This window comes from Polistes dominula, unplaced genomic scaffold, assembly GCF_049000335.1.
Source record: "Polistes dominula isolate Pdom_NZ unplaced genomic scaffold, Pdom_raw_medaka contig_49, whole genome shotgun sequence".
NCBI lineage: Eukaryota > Metazoa > Arthropoda > Insecta > Hymenoptera > Vespidae > Polistes > Polistes dominula.
Window position 1 is genome coordinate 3,356,307 of NW_028300914.1, and position 17,028 is coordinate 3,373,334.

Consider the following 17,028-nt stretch of genomic DNA (forward strand, 5'->3'; position numbering starts at 1 on the left):
ATTATTACTATTATTTATATTTATATAAATCTGCGTTAAATCATACGATTAGGCATTGGAAAAATATATTCATAGAGGCTTTTATTCTAGAGAAATCTCGAAGTTTCTATCTCGAAGTTTATGTACATGATGATGATACATGTATGTAAGAGTTTAGTAGACGACCATACGAGTGTAAACGATTACTTGCGAGTTGAACGAATCTAAACGTGTTGTATTGCGTATCCTGTTAGCTTACGTGAAAAAGAAAAATTGTGAACAGACTTTATTCAATATCATTTATAATTTATCGTTAAATCAAATTAAAAAAGAATTTTTACAAAAAAAAAAAAAAATATATATATCTTCTAGAGAAAAAGGATTAAATTTAATATTATGGCTACGAAAAGTGAGGAGGTAAGTTTTATGTTTATGCTTTTCTTTTACACATTTTTCTTTATAGCATATAATTATATATTAAATATAATATTAAATATTACAATATTATTGTAATAAGTAAATTTGTATATCATTACAGTTGAAACTCGACATAGAAGAGTTGAATAATCTTATACAACAAGCTACACGTCCCAAAGTAAAAGATATTCTTTCTTTGGAAATTAGACGATTGCAGACAGAGGTAGGAAAATTGATCGAAGAAAATAAAGATGTATGTCCTAAGTCGGTAAATTCAGCCATTAATTCTACTCCTAAATGTTATGACGTTAAGATAAACAATTATTGTTGGGATCAAACGAATAGCGTTGTCAAAATATATGTTCAATTAAAGAGCGTACATCTTTTACCAAATAATAATATTGTTTGTAAATATACTGAAAAGTCCATGGATTTGTTTGTTTACGGATTGGATAATAAAAATTATCATTTACCGATCAATAATTTATGCGAGGATATTGACACGGAAAAAAGTTATTTCAAAGTAAAAGCAGATATGATCATCGTATATCTTTCGAAAAAATCACTTAAAAATTGGTCGTATGTAACTGGCGTTGAAAAAAGAATAAAAGAAGCAAAAACTCCATCGGTTCCCGATATGGGAGATGATCCTGGTGCTAGTTTAGTAAATCTAATGAAGAAGATGTATCAAGATGGAGATGATGAGATGAAAAAGACAATAGCTAAGGCATGGACTGAAAACCAACACAAATCTGCAGCGGGTCTGTCAGGTTTTGACTATTAATTGTAAAACAATACTTAATTAAATGTATTTTATGTTTCCTTATAATAATGCAAAAATTTAGGCCTAATTATATTACATATATCAACTTATATTATGCATAATTAGAATAAAGTTCCTTAAATCTAAATTTGTCATAGTTACAAGTAAAGTAACAAATCAACAACAAGTAGTTTTTCATTGCATTCATCTAATCAATATTAATTATAAAACTTTTTAAATTCTGGTAATTAAATTGGTAATTATAATACATTGCTACATTTTCTTTTTTTATTGTTATTTACATATGCAAATGACAGTTTTTATAATTGTAACATTTAATATTATACAATAAGAAGTAATAAAACATTGAGAATGTTTACTGTACAATTCGATTTATTTTTCATTTTCAATCATGACAAGCCATTCTTATAATTTATAATTTTTATTATTGTAATTATTATTATTATTATTATTATTATTATTAATCTTACTGTATAAAATACAAAAGAGATTCTCAAGTAATTCGTTTAGTTATAAAATGATCATCCATTTCTTTTTTTTCATTTTTCTTTTTCTTTTTCTTTTTCCATGTGCATTCTAAATGTAAAATTTCCAACATTGTTGGAAGGCAAACTATACATTTAGGATAATACATATTTTTAATATCCGGTGCATCGATGGAAAAAAGTAGAAATATGTATATAAAATAAAAATTTGTTAACTTCGTTTGGTACAATATTGACATTTTTAATAGTTACGTAATCTTTCTCTTTTTTTTTTTTAATCCATTAACATTTAATAAATTAATGCAAAATGAGTATTAATAATAAATTGATAATTAAGTAATTATCATTTAAATTAGAAACTTTTTTTTTTGTAAAATGTCCGTCGATTTAACAATATAAAATACATAGTATTTATTGATAACCAATCACTTAAAAACTTTCTTTCGTTCTCTCTTTCTCTTTCTCTCTCTCTCTCTCTCTCTCTCTCTCTCTTTTACAGTACATTCATTATTTATTCTTGCCAGTATTAACTACACAAATATAATTATAATTTTAATATGGCCATTAGGTATAGATATTTTACGTGTATTTGCATAATTGGAAAACTTATAGCCCTTAAAAATTCATGGATAATATGTACACCTTGCCTTTCTTAAGATGTAAAATATTAACAAAGTATTGTAAAAAACAAGAACTCTGCTCAACAGATTTGTAAATAACTTAAAAGAAAAAGAAACGTTTTTCTCTTTCTATCACATACACGTTGCATTCGAATATCATTTGGAATAAAATACAAAAAAAGCACACCTTAAAATTGTACTTTTTGGAACTGTGTAGACCTATAGAAGTATAGTAAAATAGTCGAGTATTAGACTAGATACTGTGACATCATGATATAAGACATTTTATCAACAGATATGTGATGTTATGTTTTACTTAGCAACTAAATAAATGGCGTAGACAATCACAATTTTTATGGCCCCAATAAATCAATGTCATATATACATATGTGACTATGTGTTATAATAATCATAAAATAAAACATATTTTATTTTCAGTTATGCATACGCGAATATGGATTCAAATAATTAAACATAGCGACGTATAGATTCTAATATTAAAATCTTTTTCTAATTATACTTTTTTTTTTTTTAACAACTAAGCGCTTATGCATATATTATATATATATATTATAATTTCTTTAATCGATGTCTTCATTTATAGTACAAATTGGAAGCAACAGAAACTGAACACAATTTTAAGCATAAATTAAATATAAATTAAATGTAAATTTTAGAATTGACGTATCAAAAAATGGCCGTACATTTGTTGATTGCATATTGACTAGTATCTTACATTAATTTAAAGAAAATTTTTGTTTACATTTATATAATACCATACCTTTTATAAGAAGTACGAAAACAATAAATGTATAGAAAATGCAAAATGTGTGTATTCTAATATTGTTCTTGCGAATAATTAATGGTAACCAAAATATCATTAACTTATAAGAATAGTACTTATTTTAGAAATCTAGTAGCCATTTACATAACTTAAGTAAATTAAACAATGGAAGAGAATATAAAAGAATTAAACATATTAAGTAATATATGATAAGAACGATACATCTGTTTTAACATATAAAGCTGTGTACTGGTAATTGACAGTAAAAAATGAGAAAATTCTTTTAGAATTATATTAGGCGTTTTGAAAATTGTGGTACAACCAAAAACGAAATGATTCTAATTAAGAAATTAATTCTTATAAATATAATGTACGATCAAACTATTTGATTTAGATTTCAATTTTAGAAAAATTATCTAGGAATATATTCATTCAGTTAAAACATTATTAAATTTTCTATATAACTCGTAAAACGTATATAGACATAAAATTTGAAAATTTAGATAAGTTATAAATACATAAATATATATACCTATATTATATGTATCAGGCTGAGATTGAAATTCGATTTAACAAAATTTGTTCATATATATTTTGGAATTTTTTCTTTTGAGAAAGAAAAGTATTCCTTATAGATTATACCACGATTTTAGTAGACACCTTACATACATTTACAATTTAGTTTTAATAATAAAATTATGATTTGATGTATATTAAGCCCATTGATAATTATTAATAATTTAATATAGTCGATATTATAAAAAATATATTATTAAATTATATTAATTAGATTCAAATGAATTTTTGGTTTTTTTTTTTTGTTACTACGTCAAATTTATAAATCTATTTGAATGAATTATTATCAACTTTTTTGATATATATTTAATTTTTTTACTCAGTTTATGAATGAGAAGAAATGGAAAAAATGATCAATATATACTATTTGTAAGTAAATGTATGGAACATAAGAAAACGTATATTAAAATAAAATATAAAAAAACGTTTAATATTTTTATCAAGAATGAATATGATTTTGACTTATAATCAATGTCTTTTTGTAAATATAACAATAAAAATAAATATAATCGATTAATATTAAAAGCGGAAAGAAAAACATTAGTTTTTGGTTTTCATTTCGAAATTCAATCAAATTGCCAGTTGAATTTTCAAAGAATGATCATTCTACATATGGCTTAGCAGAAGGAAGTGCAAGTTGTACCTCTGTACTAGTCGCATGAAAGGCTTCGGTCATTACATTTCTAGTTTTCTCCATCAATAATTCTACATCGTCTTTATTTAATCCCTTAGTAGGTATAAGTGGTAATGTTGTTATGACTATACGACCTTAGTGTAAAAAATAAATTATTAATTAGTTATATTAATGTCATTTAAAAAAGATATAATGAATTTTGTAAATATGAATTACCTGAATCAAATCTTTTCTCTTTGTTAGACAAAAAATAATAAGATGAAAATACTACTGGTAATATAGGTAACTGAGCATTAATTGCAGCATAAAAGGCACCTTTTTTAAATGGATGAATTTCTCCAGTATTACGTCGTGTACCTTCTGGAAATATCCATAGTTTGAACTAAAAGAATTTTACGAATTAGAATATTAAGTTCTTTCTTAGATATAATATTTGCGCATTTATTCAAATTACCTGTTTATCTTTTGATTGTTCAGAGGCTGTATTAATAACAGAACGGGCTTTATCTGAATTCAATCTATCTATAAATATTAATCCACATAACCAAGCAGCAAAACCAAAAGGCCAAAAATAAAAGATTTCTTTTTTAGCGATTGCTGTACACCTGTCCATTATCGGCCATATATCAAACATGCCCAAAAGGTCTAAGGAACTTTGATGATTAGCTACTATAATGCATGCTACATCTTGATTTAAATGTTCTTTCCCTCTAAGTTCCCAACGTAATCCCAATAAAATATTAATATAGCTACACGGATATGATGCTAATCTGTAATATAAAATGTTTTATAGATATATATATATATAAATATGTAAACCTGAAACATGTAATAAACTGATGCATAAGAATTGAGTTATAATAATTCAATAAAAAATGTTCTTATGGCATTGAAGAATAAATAAAACATTAAATAAAAAATCAACAAATACTTGTAAACTGACATAAATAATAATCTATATTTTCTCGAATCATACCTCACATACTCGAGCTACTATAGTTGTAAATTTAAAATTATATTTGTTGAGAATTTATTTGAAAATATTTCATTTTACCGCGTATATCATAGGCAGTTATGATAGTAAACATTAGTAGCAGACGATCGGTATTATTAATATTAATAAAACGATTTATTTTCTTATCACAACAATTAGACATTAACAAGACATTGATAAATCATCATCAACAGAGAAATAAACAATTGTTATTTAATCGAATAAAAGAAATTATTAAAACATTATCTTCACTTCAATTTTAATTAACGACTTGGTAAATTTCTACATACCAAACTATGCCCGATCGTAACGTTGTCATTAATAATTATAAATTAATGTTAATAAAAATAAATATAAATGTTAATTAAAATGAAAATTAGAAGAAGAAGAAGAATTATTAAAATGAAATAAACAAAAGTCAATGTATTTTAATCGAATACTAACACAAGATTCTTGATGTTTTTCGGTCGTAGAAGAAATATTGGTATGAATACTATGGCGAGGATAGTTACAATGCCATAATAGAGGATAAATTTGAAGTAATAACGAAAAGTCCGGCTTGTTTCATAGAGAAAGGGTAATAACAGGATGAATCCGAAGAGTATTAACTCGAAGCTTGATGGGGCCATTACTTTGACAACGAAGGGCGGTGTTTCAGAATTTTTGACGTTTTCCCTTTTTTTCTTATCTTCGTTTGTTGTATATTAAAAATGATTACGATCTGAACTTCTTCGATGCTCAATTTTTTTCTTTTTCTTTTTCTTAATATTATTATTATAACTAGTACGCTTGAAATACTATACTATTTATTAAAAACTACGAAGAATAAACTAAAACGAAGCGGATTACGACGAACTACCGCCGGCGAACTGTCGCGCACTGTCAATGTTCCGAATTACCACCTTTATAAAGATTCGACTGGTTCTGCTGATGGTAGATAAGTATATATATACTTAAGATATGTAGAATGGAAAGGACATGTAAAGCATGTATAGCAAAATATATATACATTTAGGAGATATATATATATATATATGTGGGATAGAAGGGATATGTAAATTATGATATGGAAAAATCTACAAATGTGAATATAATTACCTTTAATAATTAATAATTTATCTTTATCCTTCCACTATTCTTTTAATTTCTTAACAAGTTTTTATATGTTTCTTATTATTTTAAAACTTGTCTATATTATTTTGAACGTTTTTATAATGAAATACTTGTAAAGAATTTCAAACGAATATTGAATTGCGCTGTTACGAATTCGATAGATTGTTTTTTTGCTAATATGGTAAGATTTTTAAATATTCAAAAAATAAATGCGCACGTGATTGATAATCAATTTTTTCAAGAGTTTCTATTTAGTAATTATCTTTCAAATAAAACATATTTTCTTAAATAATGAATATTCATTACAGTACAAAGTTTATTCATAACAAATTAAATACATGTTTTTTTGTCTCCATATCTTCTCGTCAGACGAGTTTTGTATTTATATTATAAATGTTTGTTTTTACAGCCTTGTATTGATAAACATATTTTAGATTTGTTTCATATGTCAAGTAGCTTTTTTGATTTTATTATTGATAATACTGGTCTATATCGAGAGATAAAAAAAAAATCAATGTTTGAACTATTACTATTGTATTTATTATCAGTAAGTATCTAATCTATTTTATATCTTTTGTTTCAATACCGTGTGTATATATGGAAGCTAATTGTAATTGAATTTACGATATCATTCGTTTGTGTGATTGGTTCAAAAGTTGAGCTTTATCCAGTATAACCAACATAACCAATAATTTGATTCGTTAGTATAATTTGATTATATACTCTTTATATTAACTGTAATTTTCTATAATTTGGATGATTGTAATATAGAATATCCGATATTTTTTTGATAATCATTAGAAATGATTAAATAAATAGAAAAATTAACTTACGTAAGTTTTAGCATAAGATTTATGTATACAATATATTATTAACTTATACAAAATTATATTATACACAAGTAATTTATACAAGTAAGAACAACAACAAAATTGATTTTAACACTCTGACTTTCACTTTTTCAGTAAAACTTTCTTCAGGCTACGCGTACCGTCGTACGAAGCGTATTCTGCCTGGTATTCTCACTGATATTTTAAATGTTAGAAAAAAATAATAGAAGATTTAGGGAATTATTAGCTGAAAAATTATTAGGGTTGACTGACAATACAACAAATCCTTGTCTTCGTCGGAGACGGTATAATATCGCCGTTCGGAAAAATGATTCCGGAGGAAGCATTAAACGCGCATGCAAACAATGTTATGCAGATAAAAGAAGTCGAATGGGCCGATCAGAGACACGAGAGAATTTAAAAAAAACATCAACTTATTGTCTAAGTTGTCCCGATCAACCCCAGCTTTGTATAGATTGTTTTAAAGTTTTACATTCTTAATAATTTTCTTCAAAAACCATTATCTCTATTACTTCTATAACAATAGTTTATATTAATGAATATACTATTATAAAAAAATTTAAGTTTATATTAATAAATATAGTTTTTTTATATTAATTAATATTCAATAGTTTTGTTACTTCCTCTGCGAAATAAATATTTTTTTCAAACACATACGAATATCCTTCGCAAGTAGTCAAATAAGCGACACTCCAATACGGGTGACGTGCAGTCAGAGTGTTAATATTATAAAGGATTTATTTTTTCTATGCAAATTGAACCCTTGATCTAATGCTAATATATTTTCATAAATATTAATGTAAGTATTGCTCGATATAACAGTTTATTATTTTCAATTTTTTATAGTATTTAAATATGTATTTTGTATTTATCTATGTAGTATTATCATTGTAATAATTGATGGAAAAACATTTGCTTTTTTACATAAATATGTTTTTATTTCATTTTTATATGTAGCGGTTATACAATCATGGAGTATCTCTATGCATATAATACGTCATATTTATGGAGGGTAGAAGTAAGGAGTAACATCTCTTATGGAAGAAAATGTGAAAAAGTATTTAGCGTTTTCTATGAGTAATAGTTCAAAAATCTTCCAGAATGGCGCTGTTGTAGACAGAAGGTATGGTATGAAAGTAACAATTGTAAACGAATTGAAGTATGCCGAGTTAAAAAATTTAATATTATTGCCGACTAAAGTAGTTAATTATTGAAAATGTCAACTACTTGCGTAGTACAAAATAATGTAGTAAATATAACCTTAAAGAATTATTATGAGAAAACGTGTACCTAGAGTGATTTTATTTCGTGAACTGTGAATAGTACGTTTATTGATTTTCTATCATTTAATTTTATGAAAAAGTATGTGAATAACAAAACAGTTATGAGTAAAATTTTTGTTCCTTGTTTATTTCTCAATCCTCCTCTTATAATATTTGGCGCTTTCTTTAAAATTTACCCTGAAGCTACTGTTGCGCCACCTTCATTGAATGCATTTCAACGGACACTTTTCATATATAGAGATGATACTCCTTAGGGATCCTATAGGAGGGATGCGCTAGGGATCCTGTAGGAAGGATGCGCCATTCATATTCAGCTCATGTGCCATTGGCTGAAAATTTTGGGAGACCGCTTGAATTTATAATAATTTTTTCGTGTAACCTATTCTATTTTAATATAAATTTTTAATTATCATTAAATATAGTTCATTTTTTTTCTATATTTGATGCAATTCATTATTTCATAATTATTTCAATGTTTGAATCATTCACGCGCAAAATCGAGTTCCGGTCCCCCAGCAATGTACATGGCGCATCCCTCCTATAGGATCCCTAGGATTAGGTTTGTACATTTATACTTGTAATTATTAAATGAGTAAATTAAACTTACACTTATAGAAAACTATTAAAAAAAAAAAAAATAATTAAACATAAATATCACAATAAAAACTTTAAGTATTCCAAACTTAAACTAACCACAGCCGTTAATACATACTAAAGATAAACATGGCTGCGCGTTGGATCGGAAGCGGTCCCCCAAAATTTTCAGCCAATGACACATGAACTGAATATGTATGGCGCATCTCTCCTACAGGATCCCTTATATTCCTTACATTTATTCTCCAGATATCGAAGAGAGAAGACGCGTTTTATATTTAGTCTTGTCCGCCTTTTCCGCCTTTCTTTATACCGCCATTTTATATTAAAGAATAAAGTCTTTAAACCACGTGTCTTGGTTCATTACTAGAAATAATAAGTAAAAGTTTATATCGTGGAAAGTATAAATTCTAAACGTAAACGAACGTACGAGGATATATCAGTAAGCTATCCAGTGTTTTTCTCAACATATGTTATTTGGGGAACTAAAGGTAAATAAAGGTACACGATAGAAGTATTAATTAACACTTTGCCAACTGATCGGATAAATTAATAACAACGAACACGTTGCCATTAGCAACGAGTTTCCTTTTTTTTAATGAATTGTTTTCTACTGACGAATTGTTTCCATAATAAAATCCATCAATTTAGTTTGGCTTATTCGAGCGTGGTTGGCCAAGTGTTAATTGTTATTTAAATATATATTACATTAACAATATATTGATAGCCTATAATTTATGTACAGTGACCAATAATTGAAAAGCAATCCACTATTGACGACTTGTTATTGATATCATTAAAAAGAACCGGAAGAAACATTTAACATGGGGAATAATTCTGAAAATGTCGATGATGTACGAAAAATAATATTAGCTTTATTAGTTTCTCGAAAAGATCCTCTTTCTTTGCAAGCATTAGCTAAAGATTATTTTGACCAGGAAGGTGAATCTATACCATGGAAAGAATTAGGGTATGCTTCATTATTAGATTATTTGAAAAGCTTATCAGATTGTGTATCTTTAGAAAAAATTGATGGTACATATTATGCTCGTGGTATTGCTAATAAATCTAAACATATTAGTTTATTGGTAGCAAGACAGAAAACATATTTAAAAAATCAATCTTGCGTACGTAAATATAGACCCAGCCAATATTATCCATTTGCATCAATGCCGAAGATTTGCGTACCTGCTAATATATTAAGCGATTTAGTATTGATGATTAAACAATGTCCACATGGTATTAATAAAGATTATGTGTTAAAATGGTTGAATATTCAATTACCAGAGTTAAACTTGTCTATAACAGATCTGGAAAACTTAGTAAAAACTATGTCGCATAAAATATATACAGATGGACATAGAATCTTTTCATTTCAGAATGAAAATAAATCTGATAAACATTGGGGTACAAAAACTTCACTAACGGAAGAAAATGAATATCTACAGTTTAAAAATTATGAGAAATCTAGGTATGTTGTTAGTGGGGATACCGAATCTGAGAAAGAATCAGATGGTGATGTAAAAGAAGAATCAGATGATGAAGAGTAAAGATAATAAAAAGCAAATTTTAAAGAACCAACCTATTTCTACATTTATAGAAACGACTGCATCTGACTTTCATAAACAAGTTAATAATTATATACAACAATCTAGTTCGGAAATTAATGCTTCTTTAGATAATCATTTACAAAAATATCACGAAGAGGATATTACACTTTTTGATAAAAAGAATATAAGATTACTTATAAGTGATAAAAATATGTATCGACTAGAAAAACTCATTGAAAAACATCCAAATGGTATTTGGTGCGCAGACCTTCCTAAAAAGTATCTAGAAGAATATCATGTACCTTTGAATTATGACGAACTAGGTTTCAGTAGTGTACGAGAATTTGCATCGTGTTTGCCAGAAATCTTTCATTGTAAAAAACTTTCACAATCAGAGGATTTTATTCTTTATAATGCTAAAGATGAATTAATTGATATCAATGAAAAAATACCTCCAAAAAAAGTTGGATCGTACACTCAATCGCATTTGATAGAAAATGAAACAAACGCTTTGCCTGTCATATTAGTAAGTAATATTTGAATATAGTATATAGTTTATATAATATTACATTATTATTTATTTTCATTATTTTATTATTATTATTATTATTATTATTATTATTATTATTACATATTTTATTTATATTTTATAGTCAAATAATACGTCTAACAAACTAATCCCAGAAGACGTAATGACTCTAGGAGAATCTGTAGAACAAATATATGTAAAAAATCTACAAAATGGACCACAGCAATGCGTAGAAGTTTATGTTGAAGAAGTATTTACACCATCATTATTTTGGATACAACTTCGTAAGGAACGAAAACATTTTTCAAAGTTGATGGATGCTCTTCAGTAAGTTATTTTATCATGTGTTATATTATATATTATATTTTCCTTGTGTAAATGTATTTAATGTTTTTTTGTTATAGTATATTTTACGAAGAACACTTCTTAAATTATAAAATTCCTATTGCTGTGCTTGAAAAAGGTTTAAATTGTGCATGCAAATATGATAATATTTGGCATAGAGGGATAATTAAATCTGTTAGATATGATCTACACGTAACCGTAAGTAATTAAACTCAAGATACTATTTTCTATGACTTATAAAAACATTAACTAAAATTTAACTTTCTTTTAAACAGATAATGTTTTATGATTTTGGAACGTTGAAAACTTATTCGCCTGATGAAATATTCTATTTACATCGATCATTTTCGTATTTACCAGCTCAAGCAATACCATGTGGCTTGTACAATATTAAACCATGTGTTGGAGAAAAATGGTCACAGAATGTTACGCAAGAATTTGCTTGTAAAATTTATGAACAACCTCTTGTTGCAACTGTAGTATCAACTGATCCAGAGGTAAATAATATAAATACTACATTATTAAAGATTTAAACACTTTGATTGATAAATTTATTGTTAGTGATAATTTAGACATTTAATGCCATATTTAATATTATTACATGCTTTTAATTTAGAATAATTCTATGCTGGTAACTTTGACTGATACACAAGAAGAAGAGGATGTACATATTAATGATTGGATGATTCATCAAAATCTGGCAGTATGTGGACAAATGGTTCGTATTAGACCTCGAAACTTTCCATTTTATTATTACTTAGAATCTAAAGGAATTAACAATATCAATATTGAGAATCTTAATAGTTCTACATTAGATATTTCGAATACTAACGAAACATCTACAATAAATTTATTTCAAAATATAAATAAACGTCCATTATCTACATCTTTACCAAATGATTGTAAAAGCGATATTACTTTGAGTAATTCGAAAAATTGTACTCAACTTTTGGAAAAATCAAATAATTTCATCCAGAATAATCATTCCAAGATATCAACAATATTTGATGATCAGTTACAAGTATTACAAAACAGTAAACAATATTTTTCTGATATTGAAGTTTTGTCAAGTACTTCAGAAAAATCAGAACTTGTTTCCAATGTTACTGAAAAGCAAGAACACAAGGACATACCTTTGCCAAAGAGATATTTCACAAATTTACTTAATTACAGTCAAAATTTACAATCGAAATATCAGAATTATGATGTATCACCTGATGATAATATCGTACCAACTATTAAATCTTACAAAGTAATTTCTAATTTTAATAATTACATTGATTTAAAAGACATCAAAATAGGTGTACCAGAAATAATTATTTCTACATTAAGGACTGATAAAAGTCAAGTAAATGATCAAAGTTCTGTTAATGCAATACAAAATACAAATGATTCATTAAATCATTTTGAACAATTAAAAAGTTGCAATGATTTATGCAAGTTAGTTAATAAGAATAATTTGTCTAGTATGATTAAAACTAATCAAAAAAGTGATAACGTGGGTGAAAGTTCTAAGACTAGAAGTCAACTCTATAATGAATGCAATGAAGATACGAAATTGAATGTTAACGATTATTTTAACTTAGAAAATTGTGATGATAATAATAATAATAGTAATGAAACAAAAAAAGAAGTATTAGATGTTCGTACAAATAAGGAAAACTTTAACTCGATTTCACGTAAAAATATCAAAGAAAATTATTTAATGAAAATTGCTTCTCGGTTACAATCACTCTTAAAAATAAAAAACTGTAACTCTGAATGCACAGAACTGCATAAATCCACTGAAACAAGTTACAATAAACAACAAAATAAATTGAATAAAAATCAAAGAGAAGAAAATTTAGATAATGATCTAGAAGATAACAACGATGAATGTAATATTGAAAATAAGGTGAATGGTTTTTATGGAAAGAAAAATGGCAATGAAGAAGAGGAAATTGGGAAAGTAAATGATAATAAGAGTTTAGAAGAAGATAAAAATTACAATAATGATGATTGTAAAGATAATTTAGTATCTCAGATGACCAAAATTGAAATGATTGAAGATGTTCAACACATTTCGTCAAGTGATATTGATTGTTTGAACAATTCGGACAATATAAGTAAAATTGAAAGAAATATTGAACAAGCAAAGGACTCCTCTACAATGCCATTAATGCAATCTAATATTGTAGAACAGAAAGATGAATTGAATGAACATCTACGAGAAGAACATAAATTAATATTGGAAAAATCATGTGAAGAAATAATACAGGCAGATGATAATGATTTAGAATATGATAATGATGATAAATGGAGTGTTGTAGGTAACTTGGATGATTTTATTCTTGGAAAGGCTATTTTGTCAAGTTTAAGCGTTAATCCGATGATTAATAATAATGGTAACGAGTAAAAATAATGGAATATAATGGATGATAGAAATAACAATAATGATTGAGTTAATTCTCGATTAAAAATAAAGGCTTTTTTATAGATGTAGATAATACACGTTATTAACAATAAAATGAGCAGAATCGTTAGTATTATCGTTATATGAAGTTTTGAACAAAGTTTTATTTAAAATTTTGTTCATTTATATATTTTAATTACATTAATATCTAAAATCTAAAAAAAAAGAAAAAAATTATATTACTTTTGTTAGTTCCTTTTCTTATAACACTTAGGGAGAAATATATTACTTTTAATGTTTTATTATTTTGTTTGGTGTAATAGAATTTTATATATATAAATATATATTTAGAAAAATAAAGATTATCTTTTTATTCTAATTATTGTATCTCATTTATTTTATTAGTATTTAATTAATATAGATGATGATTCTTAATAAAGTAAAATATTTTTCCCTAAGTAACTTTTTAGCTTTAACATTATAACCAAAAATAAAAATGAAAATATTAATATATGAAATTTTCTTTTGTGATCTGTAGGGTGATGTAGTTGACATGAGTAATTTAATGTTATTTGTGGAGGAAAATTTACTTTATAATCCAGAAAAATGTTATGAAAAGGATTATGATATTCCTAATGTAAAAGATGATGAAATTCATAACAAAGGTACAGAAAACATTCCTTTGATATCACCTAAGAGCACATTACCTAAAAACGCATGCAAAATGGATTTTAAAACAAATTTTAAGCCATTTTCAAACGAATCAACGTATTTCAAGACTATGGGAGAAGAATCAGGCAATCCTTTCTTGGAAAGCATAAGAAAGCAAACAGAGTTTTTTAATACTTCGTTACCAGAATTGTTTATGCAAACATTGGAGACAAATGAAACATTTCAAAAGCAAATATCATTCATGTTTTCTTATCTTATTTTAAAATTGGACTCAAAATTTCTCGAAAATAATTATAATTTACCAGAAAACGAATTTAAAAAAAATTACGAAGAACGTTTGCTTCATACTTCTAAATTATTGACAAATTTTGTTATAGAAAAGGATATATCAATGTTATCAACAGTAAAAGCACCAAACTATTTAAATACTGACATTGGTTTACAATTTGACCAAAATAAAAGAATGTTTATACCATTATTTGTAAATAATAATAATAATAATTATGTTGCTAATAAAAAGTCAAGAATCAATGACTATAATAAAAACAAAGAACAATACGAATTATTCGAACCAAACAATGACACGAATAATATTGTTTTGAATTCAGAACCACAAATTCCATATGTTCAACCTTTTTATACTGATCATGATAAAAGTGCTATTATAAATTCTTGTGAAGAAAAATCAGCTAAGACTGAATTAAAAACCAAAACGGCTGCTTTTCCACATCAAAATTATAGTAAAGATAAAAGTAAAAATGAAGTGAATATATTTGATGCAATATTAAGAGGAGAAATAACATATAATGAATTTGATAAAATCAATCTTTTTAATGAAACCAATCCATTTAAAATAACATTAAAACCGAAAGGTAAAAACAGTCAATATGAAACGTCTAATATGAATTTTTTCACATCATTAAGGAGTAATGTAATAGAAGAATCATCAATTAATTCAACATTTGTATCAACATCAAATATCGCCGGGATATCAAACGAATTAGGGTACGATAGAAAAAAATTTAATCCTAATTCCGAACATCACTTCAATATGCCAAGTACAGAATATATTAATAAATTAAAAGTTCTTGGTTCACAAGAACCGATAAATTCTGAGAGAAATTACATTAAAGACGTGGAGAATGGACGGTTATCTCTAGTAAATGTTCCAAATAAATCATACATAAATCAATCATGTATGGACTCAATAGGAATGTCTAACATACATCAACAGTACCAAGCTACTGCAGCTAATTCTAATAATTACGAAAAAGCAAATACAAATTTTGATTCGAAGTATACAAGCTATCCCTATAGAAAATATACAAATAATAACGAAGGGAATATTAATTCTGATCGTTGGGAAGGAGCTGCTGTAGAAATTAATACAGTATTGACAGCAATTTATTTTCGAAAAATAGGTTTGTTTTTAATCTTTATATTATTTTGTATTAAAATTTTGATTTTGATGCGAGTAATGTTTTTTATGTTATTTATATAGATTTAAGCAATAAGGAAATCTATATATTTCATTTGGATAATCAAGGATGGTTACGAGTGGAGGATTTTGTGAGCGAATGTACTAATTATAAAACAATTACAGAATTCTACGAAAAGTTAGATAACAATTGTCTTTCTGTTATTGAATTTAAGACAATTAAAAAATATCCACTTTTTCTATACGATCAGTGAGTATAATCAAAATTACATAATAAATATTATATTATACTTCAAAAAGAGAGATTTTTATATTTTTTATATATTTATTTTAGTATGACTTTAACTGGGATTAGAGAGGAGATGAACAAGGGTTTATCTATTCATCTGATAAATATAAATTGTATTTTAATTATAATGGGTAAACTTGGAATAATTCCGCCCGGAGGTCAATATGATGATATTATTGGAGTAGATAATAAAGCATTTTTCTATAATGCATGTGTAAGTATTGTAGAGTAATTACAATCTTTATCCAATAGCGATTTATAATCTTTGCAATCATTCTATAATAATTTTTCAGATTGTAAAGGCTAAATATCGGGCATTGAGATCTTCTATACCAAAAAGGTTGGAATGAATATTAAGTTGAAATTATAACTTAACTAAAAAATCAAAGTACGCATGGACTTGATATCAGGTATATATAATGATAAATTATAAGCCTCTTAATAAAAAATGTGATTATGAAAGGTGTAAATTATTTTTGTATCAGATGTAAATCAGATGTAAAAATTCATGTAAAAATATATTTTTTTAATACAATTCATATATAGGAAATATATAAGAATCATGTATTATAAAGTATAATATCAAACATATAGAATTATGTTATTAATAAGAAACAATGTGTATTTATTATACTAAACGCTTTTTATGCAACCAAAGTTCTTAAGGAAGTACAACCAATAGTTATAATTTTATAGTAT

The 17,028-nt window shown here is 25.9% G+C and overlaps 3 protein-coding genes across 3 annotated transcripts; 2 read left to right on the forward strand and 1 right to left on the reverse strand.

Moving 5' to 3' along the window:
- Positions 1–118: 118 nt before the first annotated feature.
- Positions 119–1,546, forward strand: LOC107069003 (calcyclin-binding protein). The gene is made up of 2 exons (XM_015325897.2): positions 119–396; positions 518–1,546. The coding sequence occupies exons 1-2, from the start codon at positions 376–378 to the stop codon at positions 1,178–1,180; spliced, it is 684 nt and encodes a 227-aa protein (XP_015181383.1). The 5' UTR covers positions 119–375; the 3' UTR covers positions 1,181–1,546.
- A 162-nt stretch (positions 1,547–1,708) lies between these two features.
- Agpat1 (1-Acylglycerol-3-phosphate O-acyltransferase 1) lies at positions 1,709–6,189 on the reverse strand. The gene is made up of 4 exons (XM_015325890.2): positions 5,718–6,189; positions 4,734–5,049; positions 4,496–4,661; positions 1,709–4,413 (listed from the first exon to the last, which is right to left on the reverse strand). The coding sequence occupies exons 1-4, from the start codon at positions 5,900–5,902 to the stop codon at positions 4,247–4,249; spliced, it is 834 nt and encodes a 277-aa protein (XP_015181376.1). The 5' UTR covers positions 5,903–6,189; the 3' UTR covers positions 1,709–4,246.
- Positions 6,190–8,213: 2,024 nt separating this feature from the next.
- On the forward strand, positions 8,214–16,947 carry LOC107069053 (uncharacterized). The gene is given in 11 exon segments (XM_015325995.2): positions 8,214–9,605; positions 9,860–10,642; positions 10,644–11,190; positions 11,318–11,520; positions 11,598–11,736; positions 11,814–12,035; positions 12,155–12,256; positions 14,469–16,023; positions 16,104–16,290; positions 16,375–16,543; positions 16,623–16,947. Coding segments are annotated over 10 exon segments (3,885 nt in total). The 5' UTR covers positions 8,214–9,605; positions 9,860–9,938; the 3' UTR covers positions 16,680–16,947.
- The last annotated feature ends 81 nt before the right edge of the window (positions 16,948–17,028 follow it).

Excerpts from the sequence above, each read along its gene's own strand:
- LOC107069003 (XM_015325897.2), top strand. The coding sequence starts at position 376 with ATGGCTACGAAAAGTGAGGAG. Across the intron at positions 397-517 it reads TGGCTACGAAAAGTGAGGAG|TTGAAACTCGACATAGAAGA; the intron begins GTAAGTTTTATG and ends ATATCATTACAG.
- Agpat1 (XM_015325890.2), bottom strand. The coding sequence starts at position 5,902 with ATGGCCCCATCAAGCTTCGAGTTAATACTCTTCGGATTCATCCTGTTA. Across the intron at positions 5,050-5,717 it reads AAAAACATCAAGAATCTTGT|ATTAGCATCATATCCGTGTA; the intron begins GTTAGTATTCGA and ends TTTATATTACAG. Across the intron at positions 4,414-4,495 it reads AGAGAAAAGATTTGATTCAG|GTCGTATAGTCATAACAACA; the intron begins GTAATTCATATT and ends TTTTACACTAAG.